We start from the raw sequence: 16,494 nt of genomic DNA, 5'->3' as shown, positions 1-16,494 counted from the left end.
GAGCTATGAACCATGGGGTTTATAAAAATAGAACGGCCGAGGATGAACAGCTAGTTTCTAACTTTGTCCAGTTTCTTGTGTAGCAGCACTTTAAAGCATGAGCTATCTTTCGTCAGTGCCCAAACTTCTACTCTCGGAGTCAGTTCAAGTCGCCTAGTCTCCCCCTAGGCTGCGGGTTTCTCGCCTTTTGCTCCAACATGATCAAAACCTCTTGACATGAAACGGTTTCATTGCTCTAGAGTCACGCATACTACTACCCCAGCTAACCTCATCCCCTTAAAGCTAATAGAAATAAAAGATTAGAGCTGAAAGCATTGGAGATCATCTCATTAGCCAAGTCAAGGGTTAGAGAAAGGGATGAACGGGGCACATAGCATCGCACTATCCTCATTAGTGATTGCATGCACCTGTGATCACTAGTATATTCTCTTTGAGGGTGTTCAGGCCAACCCTGCAGGAGGGCAACATGTATCCATGCAGAGGAGCAGCCACCTCTCCACCATCACAACCCCCATACCCCTCGGATGGGTTTGATAAAAGGCATGATATTACATGAAATTGTGCCTTTGTTGCTTGCTCGTTACAGCCTGTCAGACTGGTGTGCCAAGGAGTTGGGCAGGGTCCGCTACTCACCCTCGCCATCCCAGGATCTTCTGGGACTTCGACTGAGGGTAATTTGCCAAGATTGGAATTGAAACCGAGGATGATCATTGGCTAGAATACTGCAAGCTGAAAAACCCCAGCAGGACCGAGTACTACCAATTTTCTTTTCATTAGCTGTTGCTCACTTCTTTAATTCAGATCCAACATAAAAGATCAGAGAGACAAAACTCATGAAATATAGAGTAAAGCACACGCCGTACACTTTGTAACTCACGGCAAGAGCAGGAAGAACTCCATTATTTTTGGAGCCACCGCCGCCACCACTGGAACGTTCCTCACGCTCTCTTTTTCTCTCCCTCCAGCTAATCCATCATCATCTAACCACACTCCCTTCAAACAAGAGGCTCTTTTGTTTAAGCTCGGCCATCGCGAGAGCTGACGTCGTGATACACACAAGGCACCGTTCCAAGACCTGTAATAACAGAAAAGCAAGAAAACGGCTTATTTAAGTTTCGTATTAGACCTTAGTCGAGAGCTGACCTTTTCTGCTTAATGTCATAGCTCAGTTTATCCGTCGGTGTGATTCTGAAAGTGAGATAAAATGCCTGAAAGTTGAAGTGTAGCTTTTTAGTGTTGTGTAACTCTAGCTGAAACTAATGTAGTGTCACCACCCTAAAGTTGATTCCTTTCTTACAAGCTGTAAAATTTAACCGTCTGACCAATCAGATTTGAGAATTAAACAGCACTGCGATATAAGCATTTTAATACGCTCCCATAATCCCATCTCTCATCGACAGGACGCTCGATATAAATGCGCTCGCCACATAATGACCAGAAACTATTATTTCTGCACAGACTATTTCTGTGGATGCTTCTGTTTTTCATCTCACTCTTTTCTGGATCATTAATTCAACCTCTCACTTATGCTTAGTATGAGAAAAAAAAAAACAGCCAGACCATTTCACGTTTTATAAGAGGATGAAAATTTAACAAGCTGAAATTCTCACTTGTGGTATTTCACCCCATTGCCCCATTAGGCAAAAAGCTTTGCCCCTCTTGACTAATCAGAAGGCTGTTACGGACCTTTTATTTCATTTACTCGTGGGTATTCTTGATTGCCTTGCTTTGTAATGCTAATTTGGTGCTGATTACCCTCTTGGGCTTCAGCTTCAGTTTGGTCTTTTGTGGTTCAGTTCCCCTGATGTCCCTTTGGAGCCAGATGGTACTTCACGATACATACCGATAAACCTCTTACAGCTCAATGCATACAGCGAATAAGGTATATAGATGCCGCAACATCTACATTTACATGATCAATTATACATTAAAGACACTTTCTGTGAGTATAGTTAACAGTCGCAAATGAACAAGATCAGGCGAGTTTTCAGCGTAGCGCATTCTGTAAATAAAACATTCGCTCACTCCTCAAAGGATTGGTGCCTAGCAGGGAAAAGCACTGAAATATTAATAGAGTGAGGTTCGAGCAGCATGAAGAAAAAAACACCAAACTTGGGTTTATGTGTTGGGGCTGGGCATGACAATAAAGCAAATTGGGGTAAATTTTAAGCCTGGCATGTAGCGAAGCAAGTTTACAAAGTGGTTCTGATTATTTTAAGACGTCTGTCTTCGAGCAGAACTCTAGGCAAAAGTGAAATCTATGAATTCCACCCCAAATAAATTAAAATATGATTACTGAATTGTACTTGTGCTAGAGGTCTTCACGGGTCCACTTAGATTCGAAAACCCCAGGTCCGACCCGAGCGGGTTCGGGTCTAAAAGTTTCACGTGTGCCTCGGACACGGGTCGGGTGTAATAATAGCGGCATCGGGTCTCGGGTAATTTAAAATGAATGTGTTTTTACCGAACGGACCCGAAAAGACCCAAACTACTGTATCTCGCATGTGTGCATCGACTCGAGTCCTTTTCCAACCTCTCCTCTGTTTGCCAAGACCGCTTGCGACATCGTGTGGCTGGCGGTAAGCTAATTTTCGTTGAAACAGACCTGGACATTCGGGTCCAGTCGGGTTAAAAAACCGGTCCGGTCGGACTCGGATCAAATTTTTTTGGGTTTGTCTCGGGTCGGGTCTTTCTTTAAAAAAACATTTATGCACGTCGGGTTCAGGTAAAAAGTGATTCGGGTCACTTAGGGTCGGGTACATTTCTTTATACGCGAGAAGACCTCTAACTTGTGCTACCAGGTTAATTGAGCCAATACATAGGGGATATTTACCATTGCTTCAAAGACCATATTTCAAAATTATAGCCAATATTTAGCAAAAATCACAGTATAAAATAATTAACATACAAATGAATTTAAACTACGATGCCATGCATAAGTTTTAACCCCCTTAAACTTTTAGTAGTGTTACACCCTGGAACGAGAAAAAAAGGCGGACGAAACTTTTACCATTTGATTGACACAGTATGACCACGTGATGTAAGCCTAGTTTGCGTTGTTGCACTAACGAACACACATAACGTAATTCACGGTTAATTATAAAAAACAAAGCAAACTGCAAACTTATCAGCTCTGATAAAATTTCAACAATACCGACTACAGCATCTTTCAGTACAGTACAAAGTCACCCGATGAGCCAAATTAAAACGGTTAAACTGACCATCGCTGTCAACCAACACTAGGGTCCTTTGGGGGGGATGTCAGTCGTTGACACAAAAAAAGTAGTTCATTCACAAATAATGTGCTTACATAGATTAAACACACTAGTAGCTAATGTCGTAACTAACAAGTTTAACAAGTAGGTTAAGTATTCGAACACGTATATGTGTGTTTTCATTGCCACTATGTTCAAAGGTCTAAAAATGTGTTTCAGAGCATCCTTAGCTTTTGTAATGCTTTGTAATCTGTGTGTTTATTAAATATCACTCATGACCTGGATGAATGCCCGAGTGTGTTCGTGCGCCAGTGATGTAAAAGTGTTCAGGGCGCTGCTCAGGATCAAATTTGCTACTGGGCACATTGAGGGATTTACATTTTTGATGTTGACCCTTTGTGCCGGGTCTGTGTGCTCGGGAGGGGAATAAACGCAGCATGTGCTGCTGAATGACTGTCAGATTCAGGAAGCCTACATGTCCATATGAGGATTTGTGCCAGTTCCCAGTGCAGAAAGATTAAAAAAAAAAAGAAATGTTCAGTCAGACACGCTGGATCACAGAAGCCTCTTTATAGCAGTAGTCTGGTGTTTTTTTGTTGTATTTATCTAAACCTATGAGCCTTTAATACTCCTGTCCTTTATATAAACACACTTCCACTAATCTCAGTCTGTCGTATATATAAGTAACCTGCATCAATATACAAGAGAGTGGAAAGAGCTGAAAACTGAATGATGTAGTTATTGACTCATGAATCAAATTCGTATCGTACATATGTAAAGTTTAGACTATTGTTAAAAAAAATACATACAAGTTGTCTGGAACTAAAAAAAAAAAAAACCTACACAAATCTAATGGATAGAAATTAGGTTTAAAAATATAGATATATTCTTTTAATATATTTTGTTCATATAAGACTTAAATGTAAGCCTTGGGTGTGTTGTGATGGTTTTTTATTATGGTGGATAAAGAGGGATGAAGAATGAAAGGCAGTGCTGTGAAGTGTGTGTGTGTGTGTGTGTGTGTGTGTGTTACTGGTTGGCTCTCTGCTCCCTTTGATCTCAGGTGTTCAAGGCGTGCCAGGTAAATCCCTCGCTGTCAGGAACTGTTACACACTGTGCGCACACACACACACACACACTCTGTGACACAAGGTCTAAAGTAATAGCTGAATGTACAGATTAGACAGCATTGTCCTGTCTCTACATTCAGGATCAACTTGTAGGAACGCTTCACGCCTCACACTCGCCGTTTCGACGATTGACTGGTACCTCAGGATGGATCAGATCATTGTGGGAGGTCTGTTTTGGCACATTAGAGACCGAAATGTCTCAGAGTGACTGAGGGAGGGCACCATATTGAGAAACTGCCAACATTTTTTCCCTCAGGATGTACAAGTCTCATTAGTGTGTGGGTTTTTTTTTTTTTTTTTGTTGGAAGTCTAAATATTCTTAGCGCTCATGCTCAAAGATAGCTCACAGGTGTGTAAAAGTGATACTCGGTGAATGCATGCATGCTTGCGCGTCTGTGTGTGTGTTTGTGGACACCTTCCAAAATTCCTTCCTTTTACTTCACTGATATTTTTTCTGATTCATTTTGGTATTCAAATGAATGCGAGGTCACAATTTTCTACTCTCACAGTTCACTTTTCACTGAAAAAAACAAAACCCAGCAAAATGAATATGAATCTGAATATTCACGCTTCCACACCAGCCTTTCCGCATGTCATTATAAGCGATACCAACATGCCTTTACGTTATAAACAAGAGATATAACCAATTCATGTGTTTGTGTTGATGGACACCACAAACGAAGCTGCTGTGACACCATCCTGTATAATCAGCGCTTCCTCCGTCTTGGCTTTTCTGAAAAGGTCATGACATGACGTGTTAGTCTTCTATCTTCCATCACACCTGATACGAATTCACAAGTCGGAGCTCACCAAACTTCAACATAAACAGCAAAAGAGGACGTGTTTCTAGTCTCTGGTAATCACGTGTATTAATGGAAGTCAGTTGTGGGTTCGAGTCTCGGGCCGGCCGTGACTGAGGTGCCCTTGAGCATTGAACCTTGAACCCCCCAACTGCTCCCCGGGCGCCGCAGCATAAATGGCTGCCCACTGCTCCGGGTGTGTGTTTATGGTGTGTGTGTGTTCACTGCTGTGTGTGTGCACTTTGGATGGGTTAAATGCAGAGAACGAATTCTGAGTATGGGTCACCGTAGTTAGCCGTATGTCACGTCACTTAAAAGTGTAGTGCTTTCTCGTTATGGACATTTTGTTGTCAGTGTTAAAAAATCTTCTCTCTTTCCCGTCTTCATTTATCCGATTTCAGACATCACTGAAACCTCAAATCCCTGTTCTTACCTGACAGGAATGGAACCTGCTGTAGTTTTCTGCTCCTCTTATCCATCTACCTCAAGGTCCGGCGTCTTCTGGGATGCCGTTCTGATCCCCACGGCAATAAAGACAATTAGGTTATACCATCTCACCTGCCTATTTGTGTTAGGGTTTGAAAATCCTTTATCAGGACCTCGATCGAGATCCGAGCGTGTTGAAGTTTAAGGCATCCACGTTTTTTATTTCGTCTTCTGTCGGCAGGTGCAAATATTCACTCTTTTTTAATAAGCCAGTCTCAGCCAACTTCTTTCACTGTTTAACAACTAGCAGTGTGATATGCGCAGGCCTCAGGTATGCTGTCTCTCTCTCTCTCTCTCTCTCTCTCTCTCTCTCTCTCACTCTCTCACTCTCTCTCTATCGTCGTCTCAGATAAGAGAACGAACGGGAGCATGTCACGACCCCAAATCCTCCCTTGACAAGCTATACCGTAACTCCACTAATCCGATTAGCCAACCGCTATCAAAACAAAACTTCAAAACATCCCTGCTAGGACTGTCACAAAACATTTCAGAGGCAGGGATTAGAAAGTCAACAATAAACTCCGGAGCTTTGGAGAACTTTTGTAGATGTTTTTCCCCCTGCCTCAGATTAGGATAAGTTTTACTTGAAGACAAATATCACTCACTCATTCATTTTCTACCGCTTATCCGAACTACCTCGGGTCACGGGGAGCCTGTGTCTATCTCAGGCGTCATCGGGCATCAAGGCAGGATACACCCTGGACGGAGTGCCAACCCATCGCAGGGCACACACACTCTCATTCACTCACGCAATCACACACTACGGACAATTTTCCAGAGATGCCAATCAACCTACCATGCATGTCTTTGGACCGGGGGAGGAAACCGGAGTACCCGGAGGAAACCCCCGAGGCACGGCGAGAACATGCAAACTGCACACACACAAGGTGGAGGCGGGAATCGAACCCCCAACCCTGGAGGTGTGAGGCGAACGTGCTAACCACTAAGCCACCGTGCCCCACAAATAAATATATATATATGTAAATCAGATGGTGGCAGAATTATTTATTATTGTAAATCATGATAAATCCATTCATTAGCTATTCATACAAATGATAAAGTGATGCTTGTTGCTAACAACTCCATGATTTCTCCACTCCTGAGTAACAAAAATCCATTTTGTTGCCCTTGAAAAGAAACATGTATAATTTTATATGCTATAAATATTTTATGTTACCACGGCAATGATTATCTACTCTACTTCGCTACTTAACTTATATAAAAAAGGAGCTAATATATTTACACCTTGGTTTTAAAACACTTTCTTCTTAATACTGCGGAAAACTGTAGTGACAAAGAAATAATTAAATACTGATCGAAAGATTATGCACAAAGCCTTTTCAAGATATTTCTGTATATAAGTAAAGAATGATCTAGCCACATTTGTGAAACATATGTCGAGCCTAAAAGAAATCTCTCAGGTGTTTCAAGCTCTCAGCTTTAAAGAGAGAACTGGGAGAGAAATTGTGTGGGTTCCCCAGGTGTCCACACAATAGCTGTGGATCTGAGGTTATGGCTGGATGGACACAGACTGAGACCCCCACTTTGTCCGCTGCGGAGCTTTCAGGGAAGGGCGAATACGGCCGGGGTCTCGGTATGGAATGGGCCAGGCGTTTACTCAATGCAGGATGTAAGAAGGACAGAGTCAGAGACAGGGAATGGACATGACAATGGCAAGCCAATGATGAATGGGACAAGTGGGACGTGACTGCGTCTGGCTGTGACTGAGGTTTAATAAGGCTGTGGGAGTACGTGTGTGGCCAGGGTGTGAACTAATTTTTTACAAAGGACGAAGTGACACATGTTTTTAAGCGCCTTCTTATAAAAGGCGAGTGTTTTTACGGGCGCGCTTTAATAAAGCAACAATGAAAAGGTCAAGTGGTTCCGTGGTTTGGCTTCATTCGCATCCATCCCAGATGTGAAGCACGGTGGTGGTAGCATCGCGTATACGCATATACGGAGGGAGGATTATCTACAAATACTGAACACCTCAGGAGGGAAGATTCTGCATTAGAGATATACAGAATGGAAAATATTCAGTTCATTTGGATAACGATGAAATAGTTGATCATGAATCCAACATAGATTTCGTAATTGATGTATTTCTTCTCTAATCGATTTAATATGTAAATATACTGTATGTCCTAAAAGTGATACGTACTAATAGGTACTTATTGGAGTTGCTCTTTTCCTCCAGACGAGGAAAAAATTTTGTTTTTGTGCGCAGGACGCTATTATGTATAGAGGACGTTAGATTTACAGTGTAGGTTATAGGAGAGCATTTAGACTGAGTTCGAACGCTGCGTTCTTGCAATAATGAGTCAGTCTCCATGGAAACAGGCGTATTAGTCAGAAACTCAGGTTCCAAACTGTACTATTTAATTTTTCTTTTTTCAAGTAGATGGTGGTTATATATGCAGACAGATACGTGAAGTTCTGAAGCAAACGTGCACTCAGCGCGAGAGGAAAAAGGACGAGTCAAAAAAAAAAAACGGAGAAGTACAATCTGCGTCCTAATTATTTACTGTTTAATTAATCACGCTATTAGAATTCTGTATATAAAACAGCCCAGCCAGTGGACATTACGAAAAAAATTGTGAATTTGTAAATGTACTATTATTTAAGCTTAATGTTATGCGTAATTAAGAACCTTTATTGTGTGCAAATCGGTGCTTATTAGATATGTAACTAGATACTGTGGGATTTTATGTAACGTTCTTTTCGTTTTTAGTTCTCAGAACTTCTGTTAGTTCAGTTCGTCGATACGCTCGACTGGAAATGAAACGTGTTTTTGTAGAGCAATCCATACTCAGTTGCTGACAGAACTAATACACACACACACACACACACACACACAAGATGAGTGGTGAAGACAAGCCGTTTGTTATGTTGTGCAGTCAGAGCGCTGCTGGATTTCCTTCCCCCGCTCAGCAGGAGATCGCTACTGACCTTCACGCTAAAGAGGAAGCAGAGTGATGAGGTCGCCATGTAGCATCTTCACCCCTGAACCCTGGCCTACAGCCCTTCTTCACTCCCATCACTCACCACCAACATGGAAATCCCATAATACCTCCGTCTCCCCGGCACCCTACTACAGTGGCGCCCCCATTTCCCAGATGTTTCCAATTAAAACGCGGCCCTTTCAGCATGAGCTCGGTGTCTCCACGCTGAGCGAGAGAGAGAAAGAGAGACGAGGCCAGACAGAGCGAGAGAAAAGGCGGAGAGACAAAGCTCTGAGACTGACTATTGGGGTGATGGAAGGATAGAAGGGGGGACGCTTTTTTTAGCACTGAAAAGAAGGGCTTGGTGGAACAGGACAACCGAGACACTCGTGGGTGGCTTTCAAAAAGTCGTTGCAGTCGAGCTGTTTTGGTTGTAGGCAAGTCTTGAATGGAATTAGGAGTGTAATCAGTCACATCTCAGCCACAGAGCTAGGGATTAAGATCAGAGCAGCGAGCACGCACCCTGCATACACCATATACGATAACAGATTATAAACCTGACTGTAATGCCCCTTTTCCACCGAGGCAGTTCGAGTGCTGGTTCGGAGCCTAGTTTAGAACCAGTTCTTTCTTTTTCGACAGCCAAAGCACCGGCTCTGAACCAGGAAAAGTGGTTCTTAAGTAGCACCAAAACGTTGCTGGTCTAGACTTAAGAACCACTTGTGTCAGGAGCTGGGGGTGGGGCTGGGGGCAGGGCTACTGTTAGATAATGTACCTTAAGTATACTAATGTTTAATACACTTACTTTACCGCGATATGATACATTATCACACACATATCACACACGATAGTAGGTAGCTACATGCTAATGCTTTTTTCTGTGTTAATGATAAAATAACGTTATGTACTTTCCCGATTACAACCTTTGTTTATACAAATGACATGGAGCTGCACGTAAACGTTGGATTCGCCGCATTTGGATGCCAATGTAGGTTCACAAAGCCATGAGCATTAACAGTAAAGCAACATCCGCCATTGTTGATGTATTTGTGTTTGAAGCTGCTGCGCTAACGTTGCTGGGACACGTATACAATGACGCAAACCGGTTCTTAGAAGGTTCGCCAGTGGAACCAACTTTGAACCAGCACCAGCACTAGCTCTGAACCAGCACCCGGTTCTTTTTGGTGGAAAAGGGGTATTAGTGTATTAGACGGACCAGTGGTTCTTCTTCTGCAAGAAACTTTTTTCCTCAGAACATGTTCATACATCTTAAAAGAGAGAAATCTCTTATTTGCCCATCTTCTGTAATTCAGTCAAAATTACCTTGTCCCTTGTTGAAGGGACGAAGTCATCGGATTATTTTCAACCCGATGGGGATTCTGATATCTTATGGGCACCAGAATATATAATTGGAAATGAGAACAATACTTTAACAGACAGCAAAGCTACTGTGGTTGGAATTGTGGTAGAAATACTGTAACTTGGAAGTGTGACTGTTTTTCATCGACCAATAAGAACTGACCAGATTTCACATCTACATTAGTGGAGAATAATGGTGGGTTTTTTGTAATCTCCATGATATGAACTCTTCTCCTTACGAAAGCTACTGTGGCAAAGTCGAACGGGTTAGCGATGAAAGCCGGACGTCTGAATTGAGAAACTAGGCAGCAACTAACATTCTTTCTCTCAGATCTCTGGAGCTACCACATATTTTTCTAACTGCTGTTTTCGTAACATCGTGCGTGTTTTTGTAGAGAGCGCCAGACGCAAATACAATTGTCTAATGAAGCTGTGATTGACAGACGAGAAGACGGCCCCTCCTTCTCATTCAGTGGCAGTTGTGTGAAAATGCCAATTATGCTCTCTTGGGTTCCAGCCTCTCGATGGCTGTTGACTAACTTGACAGCAGTTTTTCAAGATGCTAACCAGCAGATATTTAGGGTTGTCAGCTAGAGGACCACAATCCGGTCCAAACCAAGCGCACACACACACAAAAAAACTGGCTCAAGTTCAGAAAATTTTGTTATTTTATATGATCCAGTGTGAGGTTCGATCTCCATGAGGTTGTCGATACAGATCCTTGTACACTCTTAGTATATTAAGTAATATTCTTCAATGAAATGGTGTAACGTTCAGTGGCACTAACTTACACACAGCCGCTGTAATCGACCTCGCGTGGGAACCCAGCGGTTTTCGTTTTCGTTTGATTCATCATGACACGTCGAAAACGGAGCCAAGCTAAACAGTGAACTTTCGAATAAAGGAAAGAAGTCGCTGTCGAGTTAGGATTGAGAAGAAACCCCACGACTGTAACTAATCAGAGTCAGTTATTCTGTGACGGCTGTAAAAACACCACGCCGACGCAGACGTTTTATTTTTCTTGGAATAGGGTTAAGCGCAGTAGTAACAGTTAAAAAGAAATGGAAAGGATTTGAGGACCTTGTTTTTAATGTCTTTAATTCTTGCTCATTATTGATGTAGCATGTTTTATTTTGGTTTTCTGAGGTTTCATTCAGCAATTGAGGGTTAAGGGTCTTGCTCAGGGGCCCAGCAGTGGCAGCTTGGTGGACGTGGGAATCAAACTCACAACCTTCCGATTGGTAGCCCAACACCTTAACCACTAGGCTACCACATCCCTCATAATGGTTTCAATGAAGCATCATTCAAATTTCAAAATAAAATAAAAAAGTACAGGTGTTCCTTTTGGCTACCGAGTCGACGCTGATGTGGGATTACGGTGCTGGAACATTCTTAGGATGACATCTTCAACCCTGTGATGTCGTATCAAGGTCCTGGAGCAGTCTACTGCTGTATGGTTAGCGCCGTCTGCTAATACGGGTCAACAGTTTCAAGCTCTGGCTGACCTTGGATCAGTTCAACAGGAAGAAATTTCACCCTCGGACAGTAGATGGCCATTCATGATTACATTGGGATTTAGTTCAGAAATGCTGGGAATGTAGTGGCAAAAGATTCCCAGTGTTTCGTAGATTGTAGTTTTTTGAGTTTTTTGTTGTTTTCTTTTTTTTGAGTTTTTTTTTTTTATTTTTCATTGTTTGGAAACATTGAAAATCATTGTGTCTGTGAAAAGGGGCTTGTGGTCAAGAAATCAAGAAATATTTGAGATTATAACACAAGTCTGGATGGCTTGAAAGAGATCAAATGAATCTGACATTCTTTGCTGAATGAAAGTGTTGTTGTTGTTTTTTTTGCCAGTCGGCGCCCAAGTGTCGCTGACTATGGAAAATGTCGTCGAAGTGTATAAAGGGGATTCGGCTGTCATCCGGTGCCAGTACAGTTTTGCTCAACATCCCACCATGGTCATGGTGCAATGGTTTGTGGTACGTACCATCCACTTATATGATGCTCCTACCAACATTTCCAATGAATTAGTTAGTAGTTCTACCATTATAACTTCTGTACCTGCCATTTTAAACAATATCATGTCTGAATCTCAGCGTGGTCCTGGAGGTAGAAGAGTGAGGATCTCCTACAGCGACCTTTCCATGCAGAAGGTGGACGAGAACACGACCTATACAGACCGCATCAGCATCGCAGGGGACACCAGCGCCGAGAACCTGACCGTCGTAGACGTCACGCTCTCGGACGAGAGGGAGTTTTTCTGCCAGGTCAACGGCCTTGCTGCTGGCAACGGAGAGGGCAGGACCCACCTGAAGGTTTTCAGTAAGTCTACTTTATCTCCACTGCAAGTTTGGTTGCTTTTTTGTAAAAAAAAAAAAAAAAAAATCTCCAATTTCACCTCCTGTTTCTTTTTTTATTTAGACCCTCCAGAACCTCCTGTGATAGAAGCGGTTGATTCTGGAGTTTCAGTGACCAATCCATTACCGTCAAAGGTCGGCGTCAGTCTCAGACCATTCAAGCAGGTCCGGTTGGTTCTGCTTCGTTTTTTTTTCTTTAATGTGTTTCTGTTTTTCTTTTTTTTTTTTTAATTAGATTGCAACCTGCGAAACAAGAGAAGGCTTCCCCAAACCAAACATCACCTGGTATCGCAATCGTGAGCCACTGCTTCCCAAAAATGGCCGTAAGTATTCTTTTTTCCCTTTGTATGCTGTTTAGCACTGTTGAATCCAATCTCAATTCTTATTCTTCAGCTTGGATAGAAGAAAAAATATGGAAGGAGACTTTTACTCACTCACTAATTTTCTACCGCTTATCCGAACTACCTCGGGTCACGGGGAGCCTGTGCCTATCTCAGGCGTCATCGGGCATCAAGGCGGGAGTGCCAACCCATCACAGGGCACACACACACACTCTCATTCACTCACACAATCACACACTACGGACAATTTTCCAGAGATGCCAATCAACCTACCATGCATGTCTTTGGACCAGGGGAGGAAACCGGAGTACCCGGAGGAAACCCCGAGGCACGGGGAGAACATGCAAACTCCACACACACAAGGTGGAGGCGGGAATCGAACCCCTAACCCTGGAGGTGTGAGGCGAACGTGCTAACCACTAAGCCACCGTGCCCCCCAGGAGACTTTTAATTAGGCTTAAATAGGCATAAATCACTTCAGGGACAGGCTGCTATTGGAAAATAATGACTTTTGGGGTGGGAACGTCACAACAAGCACGTCACTGATTATCAAAGCAGCTTGTTTTTTTTCCTTCCTTTTTGTCTTTCCATACATAACACAAACCCGAACAAACCTTTCAGCGTTTATCAGTTCTTCCTTCCATCCAGGACTAATCAGCTAAATTGGTTGACAATGATAAGACTATTTAAAGGCTTTTAGATATAATTCGAAATGAGTCATTACAAAGAGAGCTCATGCTTTCTTCTTTATCTGTCAATTAAAACCTATGTGTGTGTGTGTGTCTTGTGTTGACACAGAGGTGAACGTGGTTACCCTGGTGACCAGAGGGCCCAGCGGACTGTTCACGATCGAGAGCGAGCTCCAGTATAAAGTTGCAAGGGATGACGGCGAGGCTGTGTTCTCATGCGAGGTCAGCTATCACGTCCCCGGTGCCATACGAACGGCCGAATCCAGAGGCGTCAACGTCACGGTGCACTGTGAGCCTTAGCACCATCTTACATCTTTCTTCTTCTTCTTCTGTTTTTTTTATTCTTTCTTAAAAGGAAACGAGCTGCAGATTTCAAAACGTAGCCTGTTCTATTTGTGTTCCAACAATAATTGATTAGAACTCATTTACACTACAGACTGAAAGTCGCAACTGAATTGATTTACACGTTAGCTAATTTTAGCCAGTTTGTCGCTTCTCGTGCTACTTGAGTCACCGTAAATAGTCTGTAGCTAAGCTACAGCTAACTTTGGTGTAGAGGACGGTTTAGTATAACGAGACAGTGTTATTAAAACATAAAATAATTATAGCTAAAAATACATTTAGATACAATTATAAGCAAACTGGCTCCAAAACCATTCGAACGATTGAGAGATCACTGCATGAACATTTCCACTTTTCTCACAAAGTGACTTTTCCATTATCAAATACGAGTCTCATCAGCCATGACGCGACTTCAGAATGTTCCCTCTTTGTTGTTCTTGACCGAATGATTAGTGCTAAAGCCACACTGCCTTGGTAACGTGTTTCTGAATGGGCCTCCATTTACGGTCTCCTTGTGTGTGTGTGTGTGTGTGTGTGTGTGTCTGTCTGTCTGTCTCAGACCCGACATTCAATGTCGAGATGTGGAAGGATTCGCCGAAGGGCCTGGTCAAGGAGGGGGACACGGTGGAGATCCGTTGCCAGGGTGATGGCAATCCCCCACCGACCTTCACTTTCAGCCGAGAACAAGTAATAATGACACCCCGACCACTAGCTCCCCCCCCCCCACACACACACTTTTTTTTTCTCAATTCTTTGTCCCCACCACATTCTTTCCACAGAGACAGTATGTTATCAGTGAAAAAAAGCTGACAGCATGAGAGACATATAGAGACATAGTTCACTAAGCATGCTTCACACTCAAGCTTAACATTGGCTCCAGTAGTAGTTTATACAGTAGCAGCTGTGATGTTTCAGATGTTACGGTGAAGAGGGCGACGTTCAGGCTCGCTTCAGGTCTATTATTTTCGAAGAAGAAAAAAAAAGAGAAAAATGTCGAATTGTCAGCAGTTTGTCAGAGACGAAAAAGTTCCCAAACGAATAACGATTAAGAAGAATTGAAATGATCGATGACGCCGCGTTTCTGCGTCCGGATGCCGCCCTTTTAACTACGTCGTCTCGTTTCATACGCACTACAAATGAGGAAAGCAGACTGTAATTAGATTGAATGAACAGAGCCTTCTGGTTCTGTCTCCGCAGAGACATGTATTAAAGGTGGGGTGAGTGATTTAGGCCGGAAGTGTAAATGAGATAAAGCTGTCACTGTTGTCTGGAGTAAAGCTCCAGTGTGTGTGGGACGGACTGGTGGTTTTTACTCGGTCAGTCTGTCAGTCCTATTGATATGACTAACCGGTTTGTTCTGCCAAAGCTACACCGTATGCGGAAGAGGGCAGATAACACTTTTATCCATTCACTCATTTTCTACCGCTTATCCGAACTACCTCGGGTCACGGGGAGCCTGTGCCTATCTCAGGCGTCATCGGGCATCAAGGCAGGATACACCCTGGACGGAGTGCCAACCCATCACAGGGCACACACACACACTCTCCTTCACACGCAATCACACACTACGGACAATTTTCCAGAGATGCCAATCAACCTACCATGCATGTCTTTGGACCGGGGGAGGAAACCGGAGTACTCGGAGGAAACCCCCGAGGCACGGGGAGAACATGCAAACTCCACACACACAAGGTGGAGGCGGGAATCGAACCCCCAACCCTGGAGGTGTGAGGCGAACGTGCTAACCACTAAGCCACCGTGTCTCCCCACTTTCATCCAAGATGCACATAAATCTACAAAGTACAAACTAGCCCCGTTATTTTAATCTTTATATTTTATCATGAATATCGCATTCTGATACCAAAACAATCATTTATTCCAAAATAAATAAATAAATAACCCAAAATAAAAATCCACAATTCAGATTTTTAGCACTATTATTAATGATGGGAACAAGTTGCTGTGGTCTGAGGAGTTATCTTCATCTCTCTGTAGGAGCCTGATGTGGGTCTGGAGGCAGAAGGCAAAGTGCTGGTCCTGAAGGATGTGACACGCAGAGACAGCGGCATGTACCGTTGCCAAGCGCTGGACCTGGACTCTGAGAACACTGACGTAGGGGCGAGCTTGCAGCTTGCCGTGAACTGTAAGTAAACGGAGTTGCTCTCACACCGTTTTCCCACCCCCACCCCCCACCCCACTTCCTGTTCCACACAAGAGAGATAGTCGGTGATATCAGATTAATCAAATCAGCGTAGGATAATTGTACGTTGTGCCGGACACTGATTGTGTTTCGCTCTCTTGTATTTTCTTCTGTGATTGATTTAACACATTATTATCCACAAATGATGAATTTTAAACGAAGGTTTTTTTTTGTCCAGACTTAAACACGAATTAGAGGCCGACGTATAGATATATGACCCGGCCTGTTTTGTGTTAACGCACACATGTTAAATTCGCTCGGAAAGTAATAAGTCATGTCAGACAACGTTCTAAGCACAGGATGTGTGTGTGTGTGTGTGTGTGTGTGTGTGTGTGTGTAGATCTTGACCCAGCTGTGGTGATTCCCAAAGACTCGGAGATCATGCTGAAGGGAGAAAGTCTGACAGCCACATGTAACGCTTTGTCCTCTCTAGAGACATCCACTGTGTGGTTTAAGGTACTTGTACTGTATATCACACTCCTAGAATTTATAGCGTTCATATATCGTATAGAACGTAGAGGTCATGTCGGGGTTATTGGAATGGAATTATCATTATTATTACTGTACTAAAGGAGATAACGGGTTGTCTGGAGATAACGGATAATCTGTTGTAGATTTCTACACTGTTGTGAT

At 43.0% G+C, this 16,494-nt stretch overlaps 1 protein-coding gene across 2 annotated transcripts in view; it reads left to right on the top strand.

Annotated features, from left to right (window-relative positions):
* Positions 1-16,494, top strand: part of mcama (melanoma cell adhesion molecule a) — a 38,917-nt gene that overhangs the window by 17,285 nt on the left and 5,138 nt on the right. For both annotated transcript variants that reach the window (XM_060863542.1, XM_060863543.1), the window contains exons 2-9: positions 11,787-11,911; positions 12,029-12,254; positions 12,354-12,424; positions 12,525-12,612; positions 13,429-13,608; positions 14,221-14,348; positions 15,657-15,804; positions 16,202-16,317. In XM_060863542.1, the coding sequence (XP_060719525.1) occupies positions 11,787-11,911; positions 12,029-12,254; positions 12,354-12,424; positions 12,525-12,612; positions 13,429-13,608; positions 14,221-14,348; positions 15,657-15,804; positions 16,202-16,317 (1,082 nt within the window). The remainder of the gene's footprint in view (positions 1-11,786; positions 11,912-12,028; positions 12,255-12,353; positions 12,425-12,524; positions 12,613-13,428; positions 13,609-14,220; positions 14,349-15,656; positions 15,805-16,201; positions 16,318-16,494) is intronic.

This window comes from Tachysurus vachellii, chromosome 26 (genome assembly GCF_030014155.1).
Source record: "Tachysurus vachellii isolate PV-2020 chromosome 26, HZAU_Pvac_v1, whole genome shotgun sequence".
In the NCBI taxonomy this organism is placed as follows: domain Eukaryota; kingdom Metazoa; phylum Chordata; class Actinopteri; order Siluriformes; family Bagridae; genus Tachysurus; species Tachysurus vachellii.
Note: the sequence above shows the minus strand (reverse complement) of the source record. Positions and strands in the feature narration are given on the sequence as shown.